We start from the raw sequence: 24,793 nt of genomic DNA on the forward strand, positions 1-24,793 counted from the left end.
AGTAAGGTAGGGGGTTGCTGCATTCCCACTTACACAGGATTATATGTGTGAGACAGAAAGACCAACAGTTTAAAAAAAAAAAAAAAACTGGCAGGTTTTCACTGAGAAAACGTCTACAGATGGCCACCCTGTGGGGTGGGTACTATCTCCTTTATGGCTTCTTTTTTGCTTTTGGGGGGCTTTGCACTCAGTTATGAAATCATTCTCACCACCCCCACCCCCCTTCATTTGTTATTGTGACATCTCCAAGCAATGCTTAAAACCAAAAAGTACATTTTATTTTAAAATTCAAAGAGATCAGTAGCCAAAAAAGCAGCAGTATCCCCTGTTCTGAATGCCTTGGAATCTACTTTCCCCAGTTTAAATAGTTGGAAAGTCACCACCAACCTCGGATGCTCTTCTTGGCAGTAGAGAAAAACTGCTATAACAAGAAGCTTGGAAATATACACACCCCTCAATGGAACTGGCTTCTTGCCTTCTGTTTTGAGCATACATCACAAGTCAAAATGAATTAAACACAAATCCAGTTTGCAATGGTCCATCACTAAGCTGTCTCCCTGGAGCGAGCCGGCAGCATGTGGGTTGGAAGGGGGCCCACAGCGTCCCCTGCGCTGTCTTGAATTGGACTGCAGTCTGTCTGCCGAACCAGCCCCATGAGGGAGTCCACAGCCCACCGGCTCCCTGACTGGGATAGGGTGGGGGTGGGGGGTCCTTGACTGGGATGGGGTGGGGGGGCTCGTTGACTGGGATGGGGTAAGGGGTTGCCCTGACCAGCTGTGGAAGCCTAGCCAGGGGCCCAGAAGCACAGGCTTCCTCACCCCAGGCCTCCACAGTCAATCAAATGTCAAGGAGCTGTCATCAGAAGAAACTTTTCATAGGTGAGTACAAGCAGGGCTGAGAGCTGACGTGGGGATTTTCCAAAGAAATGGAAAAAAACGTACACAGACCACTCACGAGAGACTATAGTCTGCAAGAAGCAGGAAACATATCAGGTTAATATTTTAATCTGTACATCACATCTTTTTGCAAACCATTACATTTTTAAATTAACTTTTTCTTGCAAAATATTCATTTTTTTCCAAGAAAATCTTATAAAGGCAAAAATAAAATTTTATTTGGCAAATGTCATGAAGTCGATACTGGCAGCATATGGAGTTAGTTAAAAATAGACGGCAACTGCTAAATATATTCAAAATTCTATTTTTTTTTTTCTGAGCATAGTCAAAGAGAAATTTTCATTTAAAGTGTGGCTCCACCCAATGGAAGTTTTTGTTGTTGTTGTTTTTCCATTTAAACATCATTTTCTATTTGCAGAATAATATAAGAACACAACTTAAATAAAGGGCCACAAACACTGCACCTGGCTTGGTAGCCTCCCCTTCTCATGTGGGGCTGGAAGTCAAGTCCTGCCATTATGGCCCTGCCAGCAGCAGGCCATCAGGGATGGTGGGGGCACACTGCTGCCCTCCTGCCACCAGACCTGAGTCCTAGGGAAGCCAACCGGGGTTTTCCAAGGGCAGGCAGAGAAAGTTCCCAACATGGCCTGGTTGGAGGGAAGGGATTTCTAGGTAGATGTCACCCAGTGTGGAGTTTATTGCTATGATACAATGAAAGTTGCTTCCTCTCAACTTTTCTGTACTTCATTGTGTACTGTTAAAAATGAAAGCAGGCTGGGTGCGGTGGCTCATACCTGTAATTCCAGCACTTTGGGAGGCTGAGGCAGGTAGATCACCTGAGGTCAGGAGTTCAAGACCAGCCTGACCAACATGGAAAAACCCTGTCTCTACTAAAAATACAAAATTAGCTGGGCGTGGTGGCACATGCCTATAATCCCAGTTATTTGGAAGGCTGAGGCAGGAGAATCCCTTGAACCCAGGAGGCAGAGGTTGCGGTGAGCTGAGATAGCACCATTGTATTCCAGCCTGGGCAACAACAGTAAAACTCCGTCTCAAAAAAACAATGAAAGCAAACTGCTTTTTTCTTTCTGATAAGAGCCCTTTGCTGAGGGAAGCCTGTGGGCAGGTTGTGGGCCCCAGTGCTTTTGAACACACTGTTGCCCCTAAGCCAAACCCAAGGGCCAAGATGCAGACTTGGGCTCCACGTGCCATTCTGGTGGAGTTTCACACAGAGCTGGTCATCAGGTCAGGGACAGCTGATCTCTGCAGCCAAGGGCCCTTCTTCTCCTAGACAGCATGCCAACCAGCCTAACGCTGGAATCCACTGGGAATGCCTCTTCAAATCCCACTTTCTCTTGAGGTCATTGGAAGTTGAACTGTCCTCTGCTTGCCCCGCCCTTTCCCCCACCCACACCTGTCACCCAAAAGTACCTGAATCTGTAGGTGCAGCTGCAAAGTCCTGCATCCTCACCCTCCCTGCCACTCAGCCCTTGAGGTGAACATTAGAAAAGAGATTCCAATTTTAAAATACAGTATATTTTACAGTGTGTATCAAAAGTGCCTTTGCCATTCATATGTAGAGAGGAGTCTGAGCTAAACTAGTGAATGCGTGTTAGGGCCTCGCCTGTGGTGGACACCCGCAGTCAGTAAGCTGCTCCTTCCTCCAGCCAGATTCCCTGCCCAGCCGGAGGCAGTTTCCTTGGGGGCAGAAAGGTTGATCTCCTTGGAGGAAGCTGGTTCCACTGGGCCCCTGGCTCCAGGCTTCTCTGTATACTGGGTCACGGGTCAGTCACTGCCTGGGCTGCCAAAAAGCACAGGAGACAGTAAGAGGCTGGCAGGAGCCCTGCTCACATCCAGGGAGGGCATGTCTGCACACACATGACAGGGAATGGGAGTTAGGCAGGCAGACAGAGCAACAGAGCAGGGGGCTCCAGCAAATGCGGCCGCTGCTGGGGGACCCTCAGCTCCTAGGACACATGGGGCTCTCTCCCTGCCCTCCCTGCACCCCTAACTCCACTGCTAGACACATGCTGCCCCCTAAATTGGGTCCCTACCCTGATAGGGCAAAGACTGTGATAAGGGTACAGTCTGGCCCCACTCTTCATTCACTGAATGTGGGTAGTGCTCTTGGCCTCTGTGGGCCTTGTTTTTCTAATCTAAAAGCATGGTGGTCATACAGGGTAAGAGGAAATGCAGCACTCCAAAAAGAGAATAAAGGGCTGATCAGAACAGAGCCTCTCTCCTGCCTCTTGGTGCCTGAGCACTGTTACTGTGCTCAGGTCTCTAGGAGAAAGCCATACCCTCAACCATGGCCTTCACAATGGACCTAGCTAGAGCACTTCCCTATGGCTCCTCCATCATGGGGCCTCTACTGCACACATCTTGAGAGCCTGGCCTCTTCCCTCCATGCTCAGGCTGGTGGGGACCTGCTGACTCTGCTGACATGCCAAAACATCATGCCTCACCCCCTGCAGCACAAATACTCTCTCCCTCCTTTCACTTCTTTCTCCAAACAACTAGAGTCGCTGGGGGTGGCCCAGATGAATTCATGAGTGGTGATGGGGAACAAAGGCTCTGAACTCATATCAAAGGGCTTTAAACCCCGGCACTTACAAGCTGTAGTTCCTTGCGCAAATCCCTCAAGGTCTCTGAGCTTTTGTTTTCTCATCTGTAAAACGGGGTGGGGGGAAATATCTTTATAGGGTTGTTGTGTGGATCGCAAGAGATGCTTGGCACAATGCCTGGCACACAGCAGGCACTCAACAATGTTAACCACAAGTATATAAAGGAAGGAGAGGGAAAAGCCCTGCAAAATGACTGTCAGGGAAAGGGCTGCCCAGACCTCCAGTCTGATCTTTCCCTGTCCAGGTGAACTGATGGGCTCAGAAGCAACAGGCCCAGGCCAAGAACTCACTTGAGACTGGACCAGATGCCAGGGCTCCCTCCTCATCCCGCCCTGCCTCTAATCACTAGATGCCCACATGGGGAGGACTTGGTAAGGGTGGTGCCAGAGCTTTCTGCCTGGCTGAGGGCCAATTTCACGTTGCCCTGGGCTTCCCTTTCTCTCCCTCTTAACATGCCCAGTGACCAAAAGGGCTGTCCCAGTCTCTGTGCTGACACCAATTCTATGTGACCTGGAGTGAGCCCCAGCCCCTCACCAGGCCTGTTTCCTCATCTGTAGAGCTGGACTTTTCCCTATCTTACAGGTCTACAATTTATTTGGCCAAAGCCCTGAGAGGCCAAGATTCAACCCTTCCTTTCCACCCCCCTGAGGCTAGTATTGTGGTCTGCACTGGTCCTCGGGCATCAGGTTGCCCTACTGAGGAGAGCAAGGGAGTCGGGATCACAGTTCGGTTCTAGAGATTTTAGGGAGACAGGGGGTTGCATCGCTCAGTCCCTACTGTAGTAGAGCCACTGAGGGCTGAGTTCCCAAAAAGCATCACTTTCCCACCTGCCTACCAGTCAGGAAAGTCCCCCCAGCAGCCGCTTTGCCGTTGGAAGGAAGCGTCAGAGGGTGGCACTGCAATCACCTCAGCACAGCAGGGAGGTCAGGGCTGAGCGCTAGGGAGGGGCGGGGAGCAGGCAGAGGCACGCCAGGCAAGGGGCTCTTACTTGGAAGGTGTTAGACAAAGGTGTAGTGGAGTCCGTTGGTTAAAGGGGGGTAAGGTGGCACCGTCCTGGAAGACAGGGGGCTTTTAGGCAGGAGGAGGGCCAGCTGCTGTGCTAGATGGGGCACACAGGAATTAAGCGGTGCGTTAGATTCATCATCTGCGGCAGCACCAGATGCCCCATGTGGCAGGTTGGGGTGGCATGGGCCCTGCTGCCCACCACAAAGGGCCTGGGCTTGAGGGTGAGGAACAGATCCATGGGGCCTGGTGGGGAACCAGATGGGTCAGCCTGCAGTTCCTGGATATGCTTCTGAGACAGAGAGAGGGATCAAGAGTGAGGAAAGGCCGCAGCAAAGATCATCCCTGAGTAGGGATGAGAAAGGCCCTGGGAACTGGCCGCAGCATCTTAGGGCTGGGGGCGCTCATTTGCTGGCAGTAAGGAGGCCGAGGATGGGAGACCCCCAGGGTTAGAGCAAGCAAGGCAAGAAGAGGGCATGGTATGGTGGGGGAGCCACCCCTGCTCAAACCCTCCCCATGAGGAGGAGCTCAAAAGCTGCTGAGAATGAGCCCCACTGTCATTAGAAGGAGAGGTCTGGATGAGCCATCTCCTGTGTCCCTAGTCCCAAAACACCACACTGGGCCCCTCTCAGCCCACTCAGCATGTGCTTGAAGGGACTGAGGATGGCAGGGACATCAAGAACTCTGTGCAGGATCAGGCTGTGGGGGACAGAGAACAGGCTTTGACTAAGACTATGGCCCCTCCCCTTGTTGTCAGTCACTCTCATGGCCTTCTGGAGCCACAGCAAAACTCTGATCCCCAGACCAGACTCCCCAGGGCCAGGTATTGGACGGTCCTGCTGGCCCCACCCTTGGCCACTTCTAGACCTTTGGCCAGGGTTGGACAATTGGTAGCAGCCATGACACCGCTTCAGGCTCTATGGCTTCCCCGTCTCCAGAAGGAACACGCCTGACTAGGAACACCACCCAGACAGACAGTGGCCTCTGCATCGGGGGAGAAATGGTACTAGGTGAATTGTGAAGACACAAGGCACACACACACAGGCAGGTGAGCTGTGGATGGAAGGAGGAGCCTGCAGTCTCCTTCCTGGCTGAGAGAAAGAACAGCCTTTTTATACACACACACACACACACACACACACACACACACACGCAGACACACATAGAGACACACATACACAGACACAGACACAGACACACACGTACATGTACGCTCTCATGCCATGGTTTTTCCAACTGGCCTGCAAAGTCCCACTTCCCAAGTCCTGTATTTTCTGGCACAGTACACTCTGACTAGGGGAACACAGGCGTTAGTTTAGGGACCAAGGCAGGGGTCCAAGCGAGGGCTGGAGGGGTCCCCTTCTGCCTTGCCCTGGCAAGAAATCCAAGTATCAACCACTTTCCTGCCCCCTTCTTCAAGAGTTCAGAAACCTTAACCCCTTGGCTCAGGGTCTTGAAAAAACCTGTTCTTAGCCCACAGTCTCGGAAGAAGTGGAGTAGCAGCACCGCTCCTCCTGGGACCCTCTTCCCCTGACACTTCTGAGCTTGGTCCCCCTTTGTCTCCCTCACTGTGTGACCTGCCCCACCTTCCTTTCCAAGTCCTGTTGTGCAAATGGGATAGGATGCCCTCTGATCAAGGGAACACACCAATGACCCTCAGCTACCATCCCTGCCACCTGATTTTCCACTGGCTCTGGAACAGGCCAAGCTGGGCCCAAGCCCTGAGGTGCCGTGGGGCAGGATCTGGGCCTTGGGGGCTGGGCCATGGCCTTACCTGCCACCTGCTTGCTGCGCTGGGAGGCCTCGGAGGCCAGGGCGTAGGAGATGTTGATGATGCGTTCCTGCTCCTGCAGCTGCAAGTCCAGGTCGGCCACACTGTTCCGGTCCTGGCCTGAGGTCGGCTGCAGGTTGCACATGCTGCAGGAGGGTCAGAAGCGAACCATGGGCCCTCCCGCCCTGGGCATCAGCCTCAGGAGTGGAGGGTCTCCCTGGCCTGGAGGTTCGCAACATTTTGAGGGGGATCAGACAAAAACTGTGGTTCTTTCTCCCTAGACAAAGACACGTGATTTTCCCCAAACACCCAAACAATCACAGCCTTGTTCCTCTTTTGGGAAGGCCACAGACCTCAAGTTACCGGCTCCAGCTGGAAGCTCTTATTAAATTCAGACACAAATGGCTAAGCCAGCTCTGAAACGCAGGCTTACAAAAAAGTTAAATTTCTGAAGCTATTGAGGCTGAGGGGACAGGAAAGTCGCTTCCAAGTGCCCCAGGCTAGCATCCAGGGAAGTGGGCAATGCCTCTGGTGCCCTAGGGACAAGGCTGGGGTCACTGGCTCTGATCTACTGGTCTGTATGAGGGTGCACAGGCCCAAATGCTGGGAGGACCATCACTGGAGCTGATCTCCAACTGTGTCCACTTCACAGCCACGCCTGGCTCCACTCTCTACACTTGCTAGAGTCACTTGGGACACAGAATTGGGGGTGAGAGCCCAGGACAAGAAGCCTCTATGAGTGTTTCAGGCCTTTCCACATGACCTAGGCAGCCTTCCTTGCTGATCTGCTGGTGATGTACCAGCCTGCCCCCTTCAATGAGCAGGGCTTACCTGAGTCGAAGGCCTGGCAAAACACGTACCCCAGAGAGTCTGGCCCAGGGCCCACATGGTTGAGACACCACCCGGGGTCAGGGTGACCTGCCAGTACTTGAGCAAGCGAGGGCTGACCTTGACCGGGCGAGGATATTGCGGATCTTCTCGGCTTTGCGGTACCGCGCTTGTAGCTCCTCAAGGCTGGGTGGCTCTTCAGGATCTAGCTCCACGTAACGCTCAGGGATTGATACCTTCTCTGGTTTGGACAGCTGGGGAGAGGTGAGGAGGTGGCAGAGGGAGAGGCTCAGATGTCTGGGTTTAGGACTCATTTTCCACCCCCCTCCGCCCCGCCCTCTAAGATAGCAAAATTTGTCAGCTGTGGAATCCAGCTTTGAACCTGAATCCGACTCCAAAGCTTGTGTTCTTTCCATTCCACCAGACAGCCTCCTACAGGCTGAGGGAAGGGAAGGGCAAAACAACTAACCTACAAGGTCTCGGATAAAAAATGATCATCCTTAATGCCACCATCAAGGCCCTAAGTGATCTGACCCCTGATGACCTCTCCAGCCACTGATCAACCGGTCCCTCCAATTCCCCGCCCACAATGCAGCCTCTGTTCCTCAGTCTAGGAAGCTCTTCCTTTTGTTCCATTGACTCTCAACTTTTCAACCTCACTTTGAGAAGCCTTCTCTGATCCCCTCCGCCCCCTCACATTCCATTCGCCATCGTCTCCCTCTGTCTAACATAGGGACTCAGTACTTAATAGCCCTCCAACTAATTCTCCCTGAATGGATGGATAATGGATAAATGAATGATTGGCAGGTGGGTGAGTGAAAGGATGTGATGCTTTCTGTGCCTACAGAAGCTCTCCTGATCTAGACAGGAGGAAGCTATCTACTACTTGCTGGAGGAAAATGGCCCCAAATTCCATCTCACCAGCATCTCCCATGGACCTAGTGGCAAACTTGGCTTGGCGAAACCTTGCTTGGACTAAGAACACTACAAGAAGCTTTTGCATGCTCCAGGAAGCCTTTCCTCCCTGAATTACAAAAGCACACTAAAATGGGATGGGTTGAAGCTCTCCAAAAACAAGCTTAATCCAAACCCAGGGTAAACCTGGTCATGGATTTAAACCTACACGCAGCCCTTTCACTCTGCTGGAGATGGCAAGAAATAAGCTCTTCTCTGTTACTCCAGTGAGGACAGCTTTAGAGGAAAGAAGCAGATTACATTGTAGCCAGAGGGATTTAGGTTAGAGATAAGGAAGAACTTTTTCCCTGTGCTGGCAGGCAATCAGGACACTACAGAACACACCTCCCCTGCCAAGGCAGCATGTGGGGACTTTTTTTTTTTGTGAATCTGAGAATGCTTTAGCTGTTTCAGATGCCGAAAGAACAAGGCTTTGGGGGCAGGGGACCAAACTTGTTAACTCCTAGAGCCCCAGCAGACCCCCAAACTCAGCAACCCTACAGGCATCTGTCTTATCTACACCCTGGTCCTTTACTCTCAAAGACCATATATTGAGTCAGGTAGATACCACTGGCAAATCAGCTTGTGAATGGGCCTGGCCCTGCCTCTTAAGACAGCAGGAAAGCTCCAGAAGATGCAGGTCCTCCTCAGTACTCAGTCTCCTATCACACAGACCTGGGGTAAAGTTTTATTGAGGTCTAGCCTTAATCCATCCTTCATGTGGTGAGAACATTTTCTCTTACGCAGTTTCCGGGCAGGCCAAGTCCCTGTACAAATGTTTTTGGTACATTTATGAGTCACTGTGTGATTCATCCAACACAGTCTTCATTCAGCAAAAATGTACCACACACCCACTGTGTGCCAGGCCCTATGCCAGGGGCTAAGGATACAAAGGTGAACCAAGCAGCCATAGACACTGCCCTGCAGAGCTTAGGAATAGCATCGACATAGGCCACAGGAGGCCATCTATGTCTTGAAGACGCTGAGTGTGTCATCCCCTGAGTTCCCTTTCTCTTCCCTTGGGTAGAGACATTCTAGATGGGTAGAGATCCATACTGCTCTCCCGGGCCTGCCCTGTCATGATGCTCATGAGCCACAAGAGGGCGGCAGAAGAATTCGGACCAGAAGTCTGCACAGTCTCCGAGCTTCTATCATGGCTGGAAATTTCACCTGTGATTTTCAAACCTGCCCCCCATTTTCCCCTAGTCAGGCTGCCCAAGTTGGCCTCAGCAGCCAGTTGCAAAGCCAACCCCTGGTGTTGCAGGGAACATTTCCCAACAATAACAACTGCTGCTCACGTGCCTACTATGTAGCTTTGGTTACTAAACCTCCTGAGAACATGTGGAGTCACTGAATCCTCTTCACAATCCACTGCACTGTTGAGAAAACTGAGGCTCAGAGAAGCTAAAATTACAATTTGCCCTAAATTACAGAGATAGATTTGAACCTTCACTGAAACGTCTGCCTCCTTTCATTGCCTCAAGTTGCTATCCATCCCATTCTCCTAGGCCACACTGAAGCTGAGCCATGTCCCTATTCAGGATGATACCCCCCCAGTGGGAGGGCGGATCAGGCTGGGAGCTTGAAAGCCATGCCTCCTGGAGGACATGAAGGAGGCGCCTGCCCTCACCTCTCTGCTGATGTCCAAGTCATAGTCTTGAGGTTCCAGGTCCAACTCAGTGACAGGCATGGCCTGCACTTTCAACCAGCCATTCTCCTCCTTGTCCTTTCTTTCCCCTTGCACGACCCGTTCCAGCAACTGCAGGTCAAAGTCCTGCTCACGCTTCCACTGGCAACAGAACAAAAGGGTTAAATGTAGTTGTTTCCTGACTGCTGAAAGAGCATGGCTGGTCACCTTTTTCCATGAGGGCCTTTGGAAGATGGACCTATGATCCCCTTAGGGAAAAGCTATATGTGCAATAGAGAACAAAGCCTTTGTCCCCTTCATATGGGTTGTTCCAGACTGCTAAATGCTCTCTGATCTGAGCCCCCAGAAATTTCAAACATATATCCTTGGGGAACAGGTCAAAGACTCATGACTTTAGGCTCACGGTGGTCCCCAGGGAAATAGAAGGCTCCCAGAGAGGGTGACCTCCAAACAACTTGGGACACAGCTCTAGAGAAGGGATTTGTCCCTTCTGCTATCTACAGCTCCTGGAAAACTTGCTGGTTCAGGAGACATATATCCCAGGCTGAGAATTAATGGAAAAACATGCCCTTCGAGGCCCTGCTAAGCAAGTGGAATAACCAAGGGTCTTTCTGTTGGGAATTTCCAACAAGATAACATTCGTAGGTGGGGGATACCGCACTCATAGCAGGGATGGGGAAGTACAAGCAAGAGCAGCTTGGAGCCAGTGAGGCAGACAAGCTGCTGTATAAGACCCATATATTTGAGATAGATGTTTTCTTTGAATTAGAAAAAAAACTAATCATATAAAATTGAAATGCTAAATCAAGTGGAATGTTTCCAAGGATGTTCCACAGTATAAATTTGTAACAAGCTTCCCAAGACGGAAAATCTAACCCATAAGATCCAACCATGACCATCCAGCTCTGTGGTGGCTTCCTGTTGACCCAGAACGTGCATCCTCACAGGCCTTTGACTGCTGAGCAGGTTGTTGAGAATAGAGCAGGCTCAAAGCCTCTCTTCCCCTGAGCAGAACCAAAGCAGATGCTTATCTATCCCAGGCCATCTCCTGTATCCCATCCACCCACCTCAAAGCCTCAAATGGTCCTGATTGTCTTTGATGCCTCCTCAAGTCCCTCCAAAATCCCAAACCCAGAGCCATATTTACACATTTCACCCATTCATGCACAAGCTCTCAATAATGACTCCAAATCAGTATAATCACTCTTAGGTGATGGTTTTCCAATTATTGCTTGAAAGGATTAGGCAATTGAAGTTCCAAGGATGAAAAAAACAATTTAATGATTCACAAAGAAAACACTCATTTCCTTACACGCTCACAAGTGCTCCAAATAGAGATAAGTCCTCATTTAAACCCAGCCTGATTGTTTCCACAAACAGGAAACATTCACTAGATTCTACAACGTATCCTGGGGAAGAACCACGCCAATCCATTATTATTAAGCAACATGTTTATTGGCGTTGATGCAGAGACTGACACAAGTCTTTTTTGAAGAGAAAGATTACAAGGTATTCAAGTTACGATTTTTAGATAATCTCCACATTTGAGACATCAAATTATAAAAGGTCAGTGTTACTCCAAATGACATTTGTTTTAAAAGTGTGAAAGTTACCAGGTTTGCAGCTTTTAAAGATGTGAATGTCCTGGGTCTTACCCCTTTGGTTCGGAGCTAAGAGCTGCAGATAGGCCCTCTGAATACACAGTATATTTTGCTATCCCTTCAAGTTATTAAATACCAGAAACACAAAAGATTTTCCATAAGAACTTGTGTGATTGGACTAGAGGAATTAAAATGGAACAACCTCAGCCTTTGTAGAATGTAGTCAAACGTGCAATCTCTGAAGTCCCTGTTTATTGTCCAGGTGTAAGGCATGGAGTTTTATAAATTCATAATGCCCAAACCTCTGCCAATGACTGTGGTCTCAGGTAACAGGTTGGCTCAGGCTTGCGGGGTGGCTTTTGGGACAAATTAATTATGAGTCAGTAGGCCTGCATGAAGAGGGCAGCAGAAAGGCAAGTCACATCTGGGAACGCTCAATAGGCTATGGAGATAAGAGCTGCTATTATAAGCCTGATAACAAGTAGCACAGGCCAGTTAGAGCATGTTCAACGCAAATCAGAAGTTTCTGTAAACACAATCAGGCAGGATTAGAGAGGCAATGAGCGGTAACACTAAAAGCAAAAGAGCTTGTGCAATGAATTAGGGAAAGATCAGGCTAGAGGTTTAGGAAAACATGGGATTTCAAACAACAGGGAAAAGTCAAATGGAATGTTTCCAAAAGGGACCTCAAGTGACTGTGAACAGGGCGCAGTGTCAGGAAGCGCCACTAGGGGGCAGCACAGGCCGCCCCAGCTCTCCCGGACACCCTGATGCCTCTGCATTGCAAAGCCCAGGAAGACCAGTGGCCCTCGGGAAGAGGGGTGCAGCCCAGTGCTGCATCGCCCTCCCAGAGCATCCGCTGGCAGGTTTGGGAGGCTGGTCGGTTTGCTTTTGCTTCTAATCAATCATGTCACCATCTTCTTCCTCTCCTCTCTGAACCCTGTATTCCCACGTCCTGAATTCGGCTGAGATTCTGTACGCCTGCAGAGCGTGGCTGGGAGGACTGACTGGTATGCCTGTTTGATCCTCACTCCAGCTCTGGTTCAGGTCACCCTCTGACCAGGTGTTTGTCCAGCCTGGGTCGTGGACAAACAGCCCCGTGGGGTGTTCTCTGAAGCATCTAGGTCAAGGGACAGCTCGCTCACCGGAAGGTGTGATGTGCTTGTATTTGGGGGACTCTGAGGGGCACTGGGCTTCCTGTCCCTGCCCACTCCTAACATACTGAGCCAAGATCTCCTGGGAGCGGCCGGCTGAGGTAGCGAGATGAGGGCAGGCCCGTCCTCTCCGCTTGGCCCAGCGTCCTCTTGCGCTCTCGGACCAGGGCCTTCTGATGCCGCTTCATGCGTTCTAGTTGCTCCTCCGCACTCATCTTGCCCCGCTGGTGGTCTCCTGAGTACAGGCGCTCCAAGGCACTCTTGGGTCTCTGAGGAAGAGGAGGCACACAGGAGAGACACAGAATGGCTGGGCTGGGCACAGAGGACAGCCACCCTGCCAGCTGCATTCCCGCTGTCTCTCTGACTCCCTCTCTCTGTGTCTCTCTCTCTCACACACACACACACACACACACACACACACACACACACACACACTTACTTCTCTAGTTGGGTTCCTCTCAGCCTCAGAGAACTACTTCCTCTAAGCAACATGATGCCCTCAGCCCTCAGGAGCTTTCTGAGCAGCACCCATTCTGCAGATGCAGACACGGAGGCTCAGGCCTGTCCAGTGAGGCCAGAACTCAGGGTGCAGGCTTCTTGAGCTCCCTCCTGCCACCCTGACAGGCCACAGAGAAAGGCAGGATGCCCTCCTTGATGGGGCAGTGGGTGACAGGGAGCTCAGGACAGGCTGAAGCCACCCCAGAGGACATCCCGGGGGCTGATGGGATAGCAAGTCACTGTCCCCCAGAAGTCCCTCCCTCCACATGTGAAGGAGCAGGGAGCTCCTTGACAGCTTGAGGCCACTCACAGGGAAGGTTGCCTTGCTGCTTTCTGCATTGAGACCCCTCCGGAGTGTGACATAGGGAGCAATGGTGGATGACTGCTGGAGTCTTGACGTGGACCCTGAGAGCCCTTAGTGAGGAAAGAGAAGGACAAGCATGTTTGTGCTGGGATGGGCGGGTCCCTGCTTCTCCCTCATCATCCCCCAATCTTACAAGGGGACCAAGAGCACCCACCCAATGACCCATCCTTATTTCTCTTCTTCCTCCCCAGGACCTGGAAGACCAAGGTCCCCAAGAGAGGATGGGGGTGCCAGCCCAGGGGTGACCTTTGTCCCTGATGGGGGGCAGTGTCCCTACAGATCTGTGCACCACCCCAGGCTTTCCTTATATGCAGAAGACTGGGCCGGCCGGCAGATGGAAGGCTGGAGGGGAAGGAATGCCTTTCACTCCCTGATCCACTCTTAGGCACCCTTCACAACCCAACTTGGGGTGAGGAAGACAGTGAGAAGGACATTCAACTGGTGAGAAAGTGTTTGAGGAAAGGGCTCATTGAGTCTTAGAGTGGCACAAGAGAGGGAAGCAGTCTGGAAGCCCCAAGATGGCCAAGCTGGTGGTAGCCACCCAGCACCCCAGTCTGCAGGGTGCAGTGACTCTGGAGCCAGAGCACTGGGATTGTCTTCTGGCTCCACCACTGATCAGCTAATTGGCGAATTATTTACTTTTTCTGGGCCTTAGTTTCTATGTCTCTAAAATGGGGATAACAGTACTTTCCTCATAGGATTGCTGTGAATATCATGTCAATATAAAGTGCTTAAACAATGCCAGGCTTTCTAGTAACTGCTATTATCATTGTTCCTGGGGACAGATGTAACAACAGAGGAAGAGAATCAGGATGTAGGCCAGATGAAGGCAGGCCAGGCCCTCCCTCTTGGCAGCCCACAGCCCCTGCCAGCTGCTGCTCACTCCTAGAGCTGCAGGCTGACGGGTATGAGGTACCAGCTGAGTGCTGGAAGCAGTGTGTTGGGATTCCCAGGGAAGCTTCAGGGAGGGCCCTGCCTTACCTCTGCCTGGCAGCGTCTGGTACCCGCTATCAGGGCCCACAAGTCCAAGGGAGGGTTGGGCCATGTCCCCGCTGAGGGTCGCCAGCTCAGGCTCACTGACGTACGACCGCAGCTCCACCTGTGGACAGAGTCCCAGGTGGTCACACGTGCAGGTGTCACACCCTCTTCCCTCTCCCCACACGCAGAGTGGCAGCCCCAGGGACCCCTGCTCACTCTGGAGTCCCCGTTCACACACTGCCCTAGCTCCCGGTCTCGCTTCCTCTCGTCCGACTGCCGCTTCAGGCCCCGCACAGACGTGTGCCGGATGATGGTGGCCTCTCTGGGGAGAGGTGGCACAGCTGGGGGCTGGTCCTCTGGGCTGTAGAGCTCAGGGAGTGGGGGCCTAGGAGGTGCTTCATCTTCCTGCTGAGAAACAGAATCAGACCAGTGCCCAGTGAGATGGAGCTGAAGGGAGGGCTGCTAAGTGTACTGCCACAGTCGGGGGTTTAAAGGGCAGGAACAGGTCACATCAGAGCCACAGAACATGACCCCCTCAGCCAAGGAACACTCACATTTCCCCTGGAGGAGCAGTGAAGAAGGGACACACCTCTGCTCCTCTCTCCCCTCAGATGTACACAGTTTCTGTTCCTCAAAGTGATGTCTGTATAAATGTGTCCCAAAACCTAGGACTCAGGCTTCCTGGGTCTCTGCCCTTGGTGCTGTGCCAAGCTGCTCCCTTCACTCATCGGGAGTGCACATCACAGGCAGGCCGCTAACCCTGCCCAGACTTCCATGCTTATGACAGCACCACCTACCTGGAAAATAAACATCTACCCACTCAGCAGTGGTCAGCCCGAGCCGGCTTACTGGCCCTGCACCAGCTGTGGATCCTTCAGCAGGGTGGGGACCCGAACAAGGACAGAGGCTACATCCTCCTGGCCTTTCTATCAGAAATGCGCATGGTTACAAAATAACTCCTCCCTCCTGACTCAGGCAGAACAGGCGGTTAGGATGAGTGACTCACTGCTTACCAAGCAGCTCATTCCCTAGAATGTGATGAATACAAGTGTTTTCCTTGAAACTCCCTGTCCGAAGTGCTCTGTGAGGGCTATCGTTCCTCCACATATCAACAGACTGGCCCTGGCTGCCATGAACACCCACTCGCAGGGCTAATGACCTTCACAGCCTCCACCTCCTAAGTTCCCTTTTTCTTAGTCTAATTTGGTTTTGTTTTTAAGAATTTCCCAGAGTTCAGGAAAGGGCACTCCAAACACTTGGAAAGTTCAGGGAAGAGCACTCCAAAGCAAAAGTTTATCAACAATTTTCTAAAGCAACACACTTCACTGAGGTGTGAAAGTTACCAGTTCTCTGAGGATCCAGCTTCCAGTCCTGATAAGACATCTGAATCACCCATTTCTAAAAAGCCCCCCAGAAAGATAAACACAAACATGGATTGCCTTTGATTGAATGGAATGTCTGAAGACAGAAGGTGGGAAGGAGACATGTTATTATGTACTTTTTAATTCTCTTTTCCTTTTGTATCCTTTGAGAATATTATCTATTTTTAAAAAGACATTAAACTCAAAAAATTAAGCCAAATAAAAATGAACTACAGTCACATGCAACAATGTGTATAAATCTCACAAACATGATGTTGAAGAAAAGATCCAAGATAGGAAAAGAGTATAGAATTATATACCAGCATAATCACAGTGTTTAGGAATGTCAACACAGGTACTAAAAAAAAAAAAAAAAAAAGGCAAGGGAATTATTATCCAAAAAGTCAAGATCATGGTTCCTTCTGGCAGACAGGGAGCAGCTTGGCCTGGGAATGAAGTCACCGGCTTCTGGCTGCTGGTAGTGTTCTATTTCTTAGTCTAGGTGTTGGTAGAAAACAGGTGTCCTCTTTATTATTATTCGTTAAATTATATAATCCTGTTTTATGTCATTTTCAAAATGGATATTATTGTTTCACAAATACAAACGGGTTTGGTTTTGTTTTGAGACAGGGTCTTGCTGTATTGCCCAGGCTGGAGTGCAGTTGTGTGATCACAGGTCACTGTAACTTCAAACTCCTGGGCTCAAGTAATCTTCCTGCCTCTGCCTCCCCAGTAGCTGGGACTACAGGCATGCACCACCACGCTCATCTTATAAGTGTTAAAAACAAGCAAATAACAAAACGAATGGTGAAACTGGCAAATACGCATATATTCCTAGGAGAGAGGACCTCCCTGGTGACCCCAGTGCTCACCCAAGCTGAAAAAGCTCTGCCTGAGAGCCACAGATGCTCATGCTGAGGAGAAGCCTCTGTGACCCTCTATAAAAAGGAAACTGAGGAAGCTCAGAGAAGGGACAGACTTGCCTGAGGATACAATGAGAATCAGTCCCAGATTCTGGGTGTTCCAGCTCCTATACCAGAGCCTTTTCCCCCTACTCCCTGTCCCAGCTGACAGCATTCTGCTCTATGTCGGCAACTATCTGCCCCAGACATTCCTGCTGTTTGTTTTGGTATTTTCTACCTTCTGTTTTAGGGCCAGAGCTCCAGTCCACCTCTTGTATCTGGGATTGGGAAGGAGATCTCAAGATGTTGAAACCCACAGTGACTCTCTGGTTGGGGGCTGCGCCACACTCTTGAGTCCAGCTCTGGGCCCTGGGCCATGGCTGGAAGCAGGTAGATGGTGAGGACCAGGGTACCAGGACTCATGTGTTTTACCCAGCACTGTGCACTGACCTCATCAGAGGTCCAGGCACACGTAGTGCCCAAGTGAGTCTCCTCCAAGCCTCTGTTGGTAAAAATCTGGAGGCCCCCATTCCGAGGTCCACTCTGCTATGGCTTCCCTGCACTAGGACCGGCCTCCTTGTGTTATCCAGCCAAGGCTGGCCTGGCCCTGGAGGTGTAAGCTCTCTTGGGACCTGACCACATCTCCTGTTTCCTTAAAGTCTGCTGCATTCCCAGACGCTGCCAAGAGCTTGGCCCCTTTCTATTCTAGGCAAATCAAGGTTCTGGCCCAGTCAGCACAGAGGTCACAGACCAGATCTGGGACTGAAGGCCCAGTTAGATGGTAGATGGCACAGAATAAAAGAGAAGGGCCAGGAGATGTGATTGGATTCACTAGTTAGCATGGCGATATTGAGCAAATGTCAACAATTTAGGCTTTAATTTTCATCTCTGTGGAATGGGGATATTGCCCTGGCTGTGTATACTCCTCGAGGTTATTTTAAAGATCAAAGCATCCTCACAACCCAGCCCAGTGCTCAGCGGCAGGTGAAGGGAAGGACACTTTTCCACTGGAGTGAGCTCACTGCCCACAGGCTGTGTAACTGCAGGAGAGCCCCCCGCAGATTTGCACAGAGGCTTACATGGGGACAGCCTTGCCCACAGCCACACACCTCTCTGCACAGTGAAGACCACAAACTCTACCCTCCTCAGCACAGTCACTTCTTCTTGGTTGGCCTCAGTTTTCCCAACTGCAAAGTGGGAGAGTTGGGTTACATCATCTTTCAGGGGACTTCCAGTTCTGAGAGTCTAAGGCACAACAGCAGGGAAATACTACTTTTTAACTGCTTTTGACTAAGGACTCCTTTAGGACACTGGCTGGGTCCCTTTCCCCAAGTTTTCCCAGGAGCTTCTCTCCCAGGAGAAGGTGATCTGAGGAGACAGAGGAAACAATGGCATTCAGCTCTGAGACATCACTACTTACAACTTTGGGCTTCGTCTTAGTTGGTGACTGAAGGGGGGATGTCACTTTCCTCAGCTGGGGTGGGTGAGGTCGGTACGGCACGTAGGTTTGCAGCTGGGGGAAGAGTCGAACCTCCAGAGGGGTCCGCACAGGGCTGGTGGGAGGACTGGGCTGTGGGGGAGGCTTGCTCTCAGAAGTTGAGAGCGAAGGCACAGGCGGGTGTGGAAACAAAGGCACCGTTTTTCTCTCTAAGGGGCACAGAAGAAAACAAAGCACGGGATGGAACCAAGACCCCCTTCCTCGGAAGGGGGAGTGGGACGAGTGGAGTGACTTAGCACCTCAAAGACCCGACCTCTCCCTGCCACCCCTCCACCCAGACCCCCCTGCACCCAGGAAGATGAACAGCTCACCTGGATTTTTGACCGACTCCACAAGGATTCTGAAGTTCTCTTTATTTGCACTCAGGCCTGCAATGACATCTTCAATTCTCCATAGATCTTTCTGTATCTGCGATTTCTCCTGAGGAAGACAAAGTGGTGGGTTTGCCTTCTTAGCTCCTTACAAGAAGTTTCTTCTGAGGACTTATCCTACCATTTCAGACAGAGCCCCCTGCCCTGGAGGGCAGCATCTGCTCTGGAAACCTCACTAGTGCCAGAGCCAAGTCTGTTTCACAGTTTCCTAGGGAAGCACAGATATAGAAAATGCCCAAGATGCAGGGAGAAATTTCACAGTAGCTTTCACCAGTCCAGCTTGCCTACCTAATTTAAAAACAGACTGCCGTAAACACTGTGCCATTCCACTAAAACCCTGTATGATGTACGTAGAGTAGTTAATTTCATAGAGACAGGAAGTACAACAGTGGTTGCTATGGGTGAGGAGAGGGAAGAATGGAGAACTATTTAATGTGTATAGAGTTTCAGTTATACAAGATAAAAAATTCTGGAGATTGGGTGCACAAAAATGTGAATATATTTACCACTGAACTATATACTTAAAAATAATTGAGATGAGCCAGGTATAATGGCTCCTGTCTGTATTCCCACACTTTGGGAGGCCAAGGCGGTGGAACACTTGAGGCCAGGAGTTCGAGACCAGCCTGGCCAACATGCGAAACCCTGGCTCTACTAAGAATACAAAAATTAGCCAAGCGTGGTGGCAAGCTCTTTTAAATCCCAGCTACTCGGAGGCTGAGGCACGAGAATCACTTGAACCCCAGAGTCAGAGGTTGCAGTGAGCTGAGATCGCACTACTGCACTCCAGCCTGGCAAAAGAGACCCTGTCTCAACAAAATATAATAATAAAGATGGTAAAATTTATGTTCTATGTATTTTACCACAAATTTTTATTTTATTTTATTTTATTTTGTTTTTTTATCACAAATTTTTAAGAGGCACTGTCTTATGTAACCATGGCAGAAGGAAAGGCAAGGATTAGAGTTTACACCATCTCTAGGGTATAAAAAACACTTTTTAAAAGTCAGAGCTGAACCTGAGATTTGAGGTTTAGCTAAAAATATAGCATGGAATGGAATATTAGTTGGCAATAAAAAGGAATGAAGTACTGATACATGCTACAACAAGGATGATCCTTGAAAACACATGAGGGAAAGAAGCCAGTTACAAGATGCCACATGTTATATGATTCAATTTATGAGAAATGTCCAGACTAGTCAAATCAGTAGAAACTGAAAGAAGATTCATGTTCAGCTAGGGCAGAGGGGATGTTGTGGGGATGGGAGTGACTGCTAATGAATACGGGGTTTCTGTTGGGGAATAATGAAGTGTTATAAAATTGATTATGGTGACAGCAATGCTGTGAATATACTAACAACCACTGAAATGTATACTTTAAAACAGTGAATTTATTTTTATTTTTTTTAGAGACAGAGTCACTTTGTTTTTAACTGCTTGTGACTAAGGACTCCTTTAGGACTCTGGCTGGGCCCCTTTCCCCAAGTTTTCCCAGGAGGTTCTCTCCCAGGAGAAGGTGATCTGAGGACACAGAGGAAACAATGGCGTTCAGCTCTGAGACATCACAACTTTGGGCTTCATCTTAGTTGGTGACAGCTCATTGTAACCTCAAACTCCTGGGCTCAGGTGATCCTCCCGCCTTGGACTCCCAAGTAGCTAAGACTACTGAAGCATGCCAACATGCCTGGCTAGTTTTTCTTTTTTCTTTTTCTTTCTTTCTTTCTTTTTGGTATTTGTAGAGATAGGGGTCTCATTATGTTGCCCAGGATGGTCTTGAACTCCTGGCTCCAAGTGATCCTCCTGCCTTGGCCTCCCAAAGTGCTGGGATTATAGCCATGAGCCACGACCATGACCAGCCAAAAGGGTTGTTAATTTTATTGCATGTGAATTATATGATAAAGCTGTTAATTTTTTTTAGTATAAGAGTACAATTTTTATGTGTCAATTTAAAAAAATAATAAACTCCAAAGAATACATATCTACATACAATGAGGAAGGACCTAGGCTATGTGATCACGTGCATTCTAACAAGTGACAACCAAAATCGAATGGGAAGAGGATCTAAAAGAGGTGTGGAGGGGTCTGATGTCACTAAGGGACTATGGCCATCTCTTGATGGGGTTGTTTAAACATCAAATGTAGTATTCTCTTGACTTTCAAGTTATAATTGGGGAAAGAGAGCCTTGGTCCCACCCCATGGACTAAAATAAAGGCAAGCTTCCCACCCCATCTCCTCTCAAGGCACCCAGCTACCCATCAACTGGAAGAGTTCTCGCACTGCATGAGCCTCGAGGACCTGCCCGATACTGCCCCTACAGGGCCTGTCACTTAGCAGTTCTCACTGCATACATGCTACATGAGTAAAGGACCAGTCATGTAAAATTCCCTGAGCAAATACTTTCCAATAGCCATGACAACAGATGTCCAAAGCCTCCTGACCCAAGGGGGCTCACAGTTCTCACTCTCTCTCGACCCCTCCAACATAAAGCACATCCTCGGGTCTGAAGCAAATAATGGGCTTGATTCTCAGCTCCATGCCAATGCATGAGCATCCTAAAACAGACAGGTGTATTACTGAGCCCAGAGCATATGTGTGTAAGAGGATGACCTCTAGGGCCGAAGTCCCCAAGCTGAGTGTTGGGAACAGGTAAAGAAAGGGATTAAATGCAGTCTGCTTCCTCCACCAGAGCTCCCTGGCAAAGCCCCCGTCAGCCACTCTCTTGCCCTCTCTATGCTTTTCTGTCACCCCTGCATGTGAGAGAAAATCAGAGAGCAGGGAAGAAAAAAGGCTGGAGAGTCCCTATCATTCTCCAAGGGTGATAGAATTTGGGGCCTTCATAATGAGGGGAGGTTTTGGGAAACAAGGGAGTGGAGTTTCATTCCTGCCTGCTTACACCACACTGGGCAGAAAGGCTCCTATGTGCTGCTTTCAGCAAAGCCTTGAACTCACTGTTTTAGCCTTGACTGAAAAGGCCATTTTCCTGGAGCCAACCAGGCTACAGGGAGGTGAGTTTCTAAGCCCTGTTACTGAGAATCTGCATATAGGGCTGCAAGTGTATCTGCAGTGCTGATGATTTATCTAGGGCTCTCACAGCCTGCCTGGCCTAGGATGACACCAAAGAAGCTAGCACAGCGTGTGCTCAAAGCAGGGCTTTGTGAGCTTCCCAGGTCACTGCACCACTTAGGGAAAGTGTGAGCAGTGCCGCAGGCAAGGTGGAAATCAAGCTGCAGGCTCTAGGCTGGCCTGAGAGTCACTCATGGGGCTGAGTTCTCCAGGGAGTCTGTGACAAAGACCTGTCAGTGTTCAATTTGCTTTTTGGAGGGAAGGGGAAAAAAGGGCTCTGGCCTGCTCTTTGTTAAATCATCATGATATAAGGCACAGTAGAGACACAAGTGGTCAAAAATCATATGAATAGATGTTTCACCTGCTAATAACTAAATAAATGCAAATTAAAACAAGATGTCATTTAGTATACAGGCAAGACTAGAAAGATTGATTACAAATGCTGACAAGGATGTGGGCAAATAGGTTCAGTACTTTCATTTGCTATGGGTGGGAAGGTAAACAAATGCAGCCCTTTAGAAGGTGGCTTGGCATATCCATCAACTTTTAAGATGTAAACTCATTTCAACCCCAGCAAGTCCACTCCTAGGAGCCTATCTCAGGTACTTGTAAACAAGTATGAAAAGGTGAATCCTAATCACAACACCATTTATAAAAACAAAACACCAAAAATAATTAAATGCCATCAGAAAAGGAATGGCTACGTAAAGCAGGAAACACCCAGACTATGAAATAGTATGTAACAGTCAAGAAGAATGAATTTAATTTTCTTAGACTGGTGCTGCCCAATACACCTTTCTGAGATGATAGAAACCTATAATCTTCACTGTCCATGACAGTAGCCAATAGCCACATGTGGATATGGAGCACTTGAATGAGTCTGGTTAAAATGAGGATACATTTTGAATTTCAGTTACTTTTAATTAATTTCTATTTTATTGGGCAGCATAAATTTGGGGTTAACTTTTTTGGAAAATTTTCCATGATATCAGGTTATGACAAAAAAGTGAGTTGCCAAATAATGTACAAATGTGATCATCTTTAAATAAGCTTTTACCTGCTCCCACCCCTGAATAAATCATATGATTCTATACATGTGCATATTTTTGAAAATGCATAGAAAATGGTCTAGAAAGCAACATTAACAGATAGCACTGATGGCACATAGGCAGAGTGATGGGGGGCAGAAAGGGAGAGGGGGAAGAGGAGCTTTTGTATCATTTTTTGTTTTTGCTTCTTATTATTTTGGCCTTTTCAAAGACACTTATTCATGTATCATTTGTGTAATTACAGAAACAAAGGATGAAAAGCTAAAAAAAATAATAAATAAAGGAAAAAAAATTACTGCTAAAAAAAATTCAGATCACTGAAGTCCAAGAAAATAGGTATACCTGGGCGGACAGTTTTAGGAACTCATAACCAGAAATAATTGAAGGACTTTGTCAACAGTATTCACCTAGTATTTTCAAGTCATTATGGTAAGTGCTGGGGCTACAAAAAAGAGTACTGAAATGTTAGCTCGTGTGGATGAAGAGAAATTATGGGAGGGAAACAACCCCAGCAGCAGCAGAAGACAGACAGGTGCTGGGGAGAGTCTTGCAGGCAAGACTTGAGCCACAGGCAAGGGTCTCCTCCATGTGGTCCTAGGTAGGGCTCTCTGGGAACCATCTCTGCATGAACAGAAGGACATCAGGGCCTTGGGAAAAGCCTCAGGACCCACATACCTAAACCTCCTCCAGAATTTCCTTCAACTTTCTGGGGTGAGGCTAATGTCTGGAGAGTCAACATACTTATTAAATCACTTAAACGAAGAGTCTTGGTTCGAACTAGCTCATCAATTAGCAAGGCCAGCACCAAAAGTGGCCCAGCATGGTGCCTCATACACAGGAAGCCTCAAATTAATGCTTGCTGAATTCAAACACACTTATGTCAGGGCCCTGAAAGGAGAGGATATAGATCTTAAGTGAGGTGAGACAAAAACAGGTTACTTTCCACTTAAAGAACTGTGAAGGTGGGGTGGAAAACTGGTTAAGCACCACAGTGTGGGAACACTGGGCAGCTAGGAACACAATAGAAAAACCACACAGGGCCTTTCACTGTCTCCCTTCTAGGAGACAGAGGCAGCTATCAGTGGGGTGGCCTAATTTTTTAAGGGTAAAGAGGCAGGGCTGTAAGGCCACCTTTCCTGAGTGGTATAGGGGTCACAGAGATGGGTATCACACAGCCTGGCCTCCAGAAATGCAGATGACTGCCTGGACACCAGAGTGCCTCAAAGAACAAAATTCACACTGTCTCCCTCTGGTAGAGGTGTGATAACATCTATCTCCAGGAATCAGAGGAGGGAAGAGGTGGATGCTTCCTGCTGCTGTCTAAGCAATGAGCTAGCAGCCTAAGATGGGCCAAGAACTACGGGAACACTGATCACTCTGTGATCATGATCACCCCAAATGATCAGAAGTAAAGCCCTTTTTAAAACACCCAAGAGCTTGTCTTTGAAAGCAGAGAGGCGAGGGGAATGGGGTGAGGCTTCTCATCACAGCCTGGCTCGGGGAAGGGATCCTCAAGGGAGAGCTTGGGGTGGCTCCTTTACAGGGGTGGAACATCTGGGGCAGAGACGGAAAAGTCCCCTGAGCAGCGCTCACAGCCGCCACAGGTGAAGGCTCTTGGAAAAAAACAAGAGCTCGAGGGGATGGACAAGTATCAAGTCACCTGGAAAAAAAAGGCTCTTCTGTGTTGCTCCTGCAGGGTCTGCTTCAGCTGTTCCACATCATTCTCCAACTTCAGGTATTCGTTCCAAGCATTTTCCATCTCCTGTTGGCCAAGAAAATGCTTCCAGTTCTCAGTTATCCCCTGCCCCTCAGGAGGCCTCATGAGCACCTGTATACCTGACCATGCTTACCTAGCCAGGGGAGGAGGGAAGGAGACCTGGCAGGCCTCAGGCAGGCCTGGTGGGACAGAGACAGGAGCAGGAAGAAGCATGGCATCCTCTCATTTGTGCTCTGACCCTGGCCGCCTGCACAGTCCTCTCTTCCACCCTCAGGATGCTTTCTCAGCCCTGGACTGTACCACAACAAACTGACAAGTAAAAAAGCAGAAATTCTGACATCTTAGAATCAACTGCACACAGATCAGGGAACAGCCTTGCAGGGAGCTCTGAGGAATCTGGCCCACTGGATGTCACTGGCCTTCAAGAGTCGCTGTGGTAAGCAGCCTATGGCACACATGCAGGCAGACATGTCACCCCCAGACAAGGTCATCTACTGTCAGCAGGCAGTTCTG

The 24,793-nt window shown here is 49.3% G+C and overlaps 1 protein-coding gene across 8 annotated transcripts in view; it reads right to left on the reverse strand.

The window, feature by feature from the left end:
* Nucleotides 1-988: 988 nt before the first annotated feature.
* The window catches only part of PLEKHA7 (pleckstrin homology domain containing A7), a 241,056-nt gene continuing 217,251 nt past the window's right edge, over nucleotides 989-24,793 (reverse strand). For 3 of the 8 annotated variants that reach the window (XM_017525636.2, XM_037737510.1, XM_037737515.1), the window contains 12 exons: nucleotides 24,224-24,325; nucleotides 18,391-18,499; nucleotides 18,002-18,228; nucleotides 14,535-14,726; nucleotides 14,322-14,439; nucleotides 13,287-13,390; nucleotides 12,547-12,747; nucleotides 9,706-9,864; nucleotides 7,242-7,375; nucleotides 6,297-6,439; nucleotides 4,509-4,619; nucleotides 2,609-2,697 (listed from right to left, as the gene is read on the reverse strand). In XM_017525636.2, coding sequence (XP_017381125.1) covers nucleotides 4,519-4,619; nucleotides 6,297-6,439; nucleotides 7,242-7,375; nucleotides 9,706-9,864; nucleotides 12,547-12,747; nucleotides 13,287-13,390; nucleotides 14,322-14,439; nucleotides 14,535-14,726; nucleotides 18,002-18,228; nucleotides 18,391-18,499; nucleotides 24,224-24,325 — 1,590 coding nt within the window. In that variant the 3' untranslated portion in view covers nucleotides 2,609-2,697; nucleotides 4,509-4,518. The other 5 variants (XM_037737511.1, XM_037737514.1, XM_037737513.1 and 2 more) reach the window with 5 other exon arrangements.

Source organism: Cebus imitator, unplaced genomic scaffold (assembly GCF_001604975.1).
Source record: "Cebus imitator isolate Cc_AM_T3 unplaced genomic scaffold, Cebus_imitator-1.0 Scaffold39, whole genome shotgun sequence".
NCBI lineage: Eukaryota > Metazoa > Chordata > Mammalia > Primates > Cebidae > Cebus > Cebus imitator.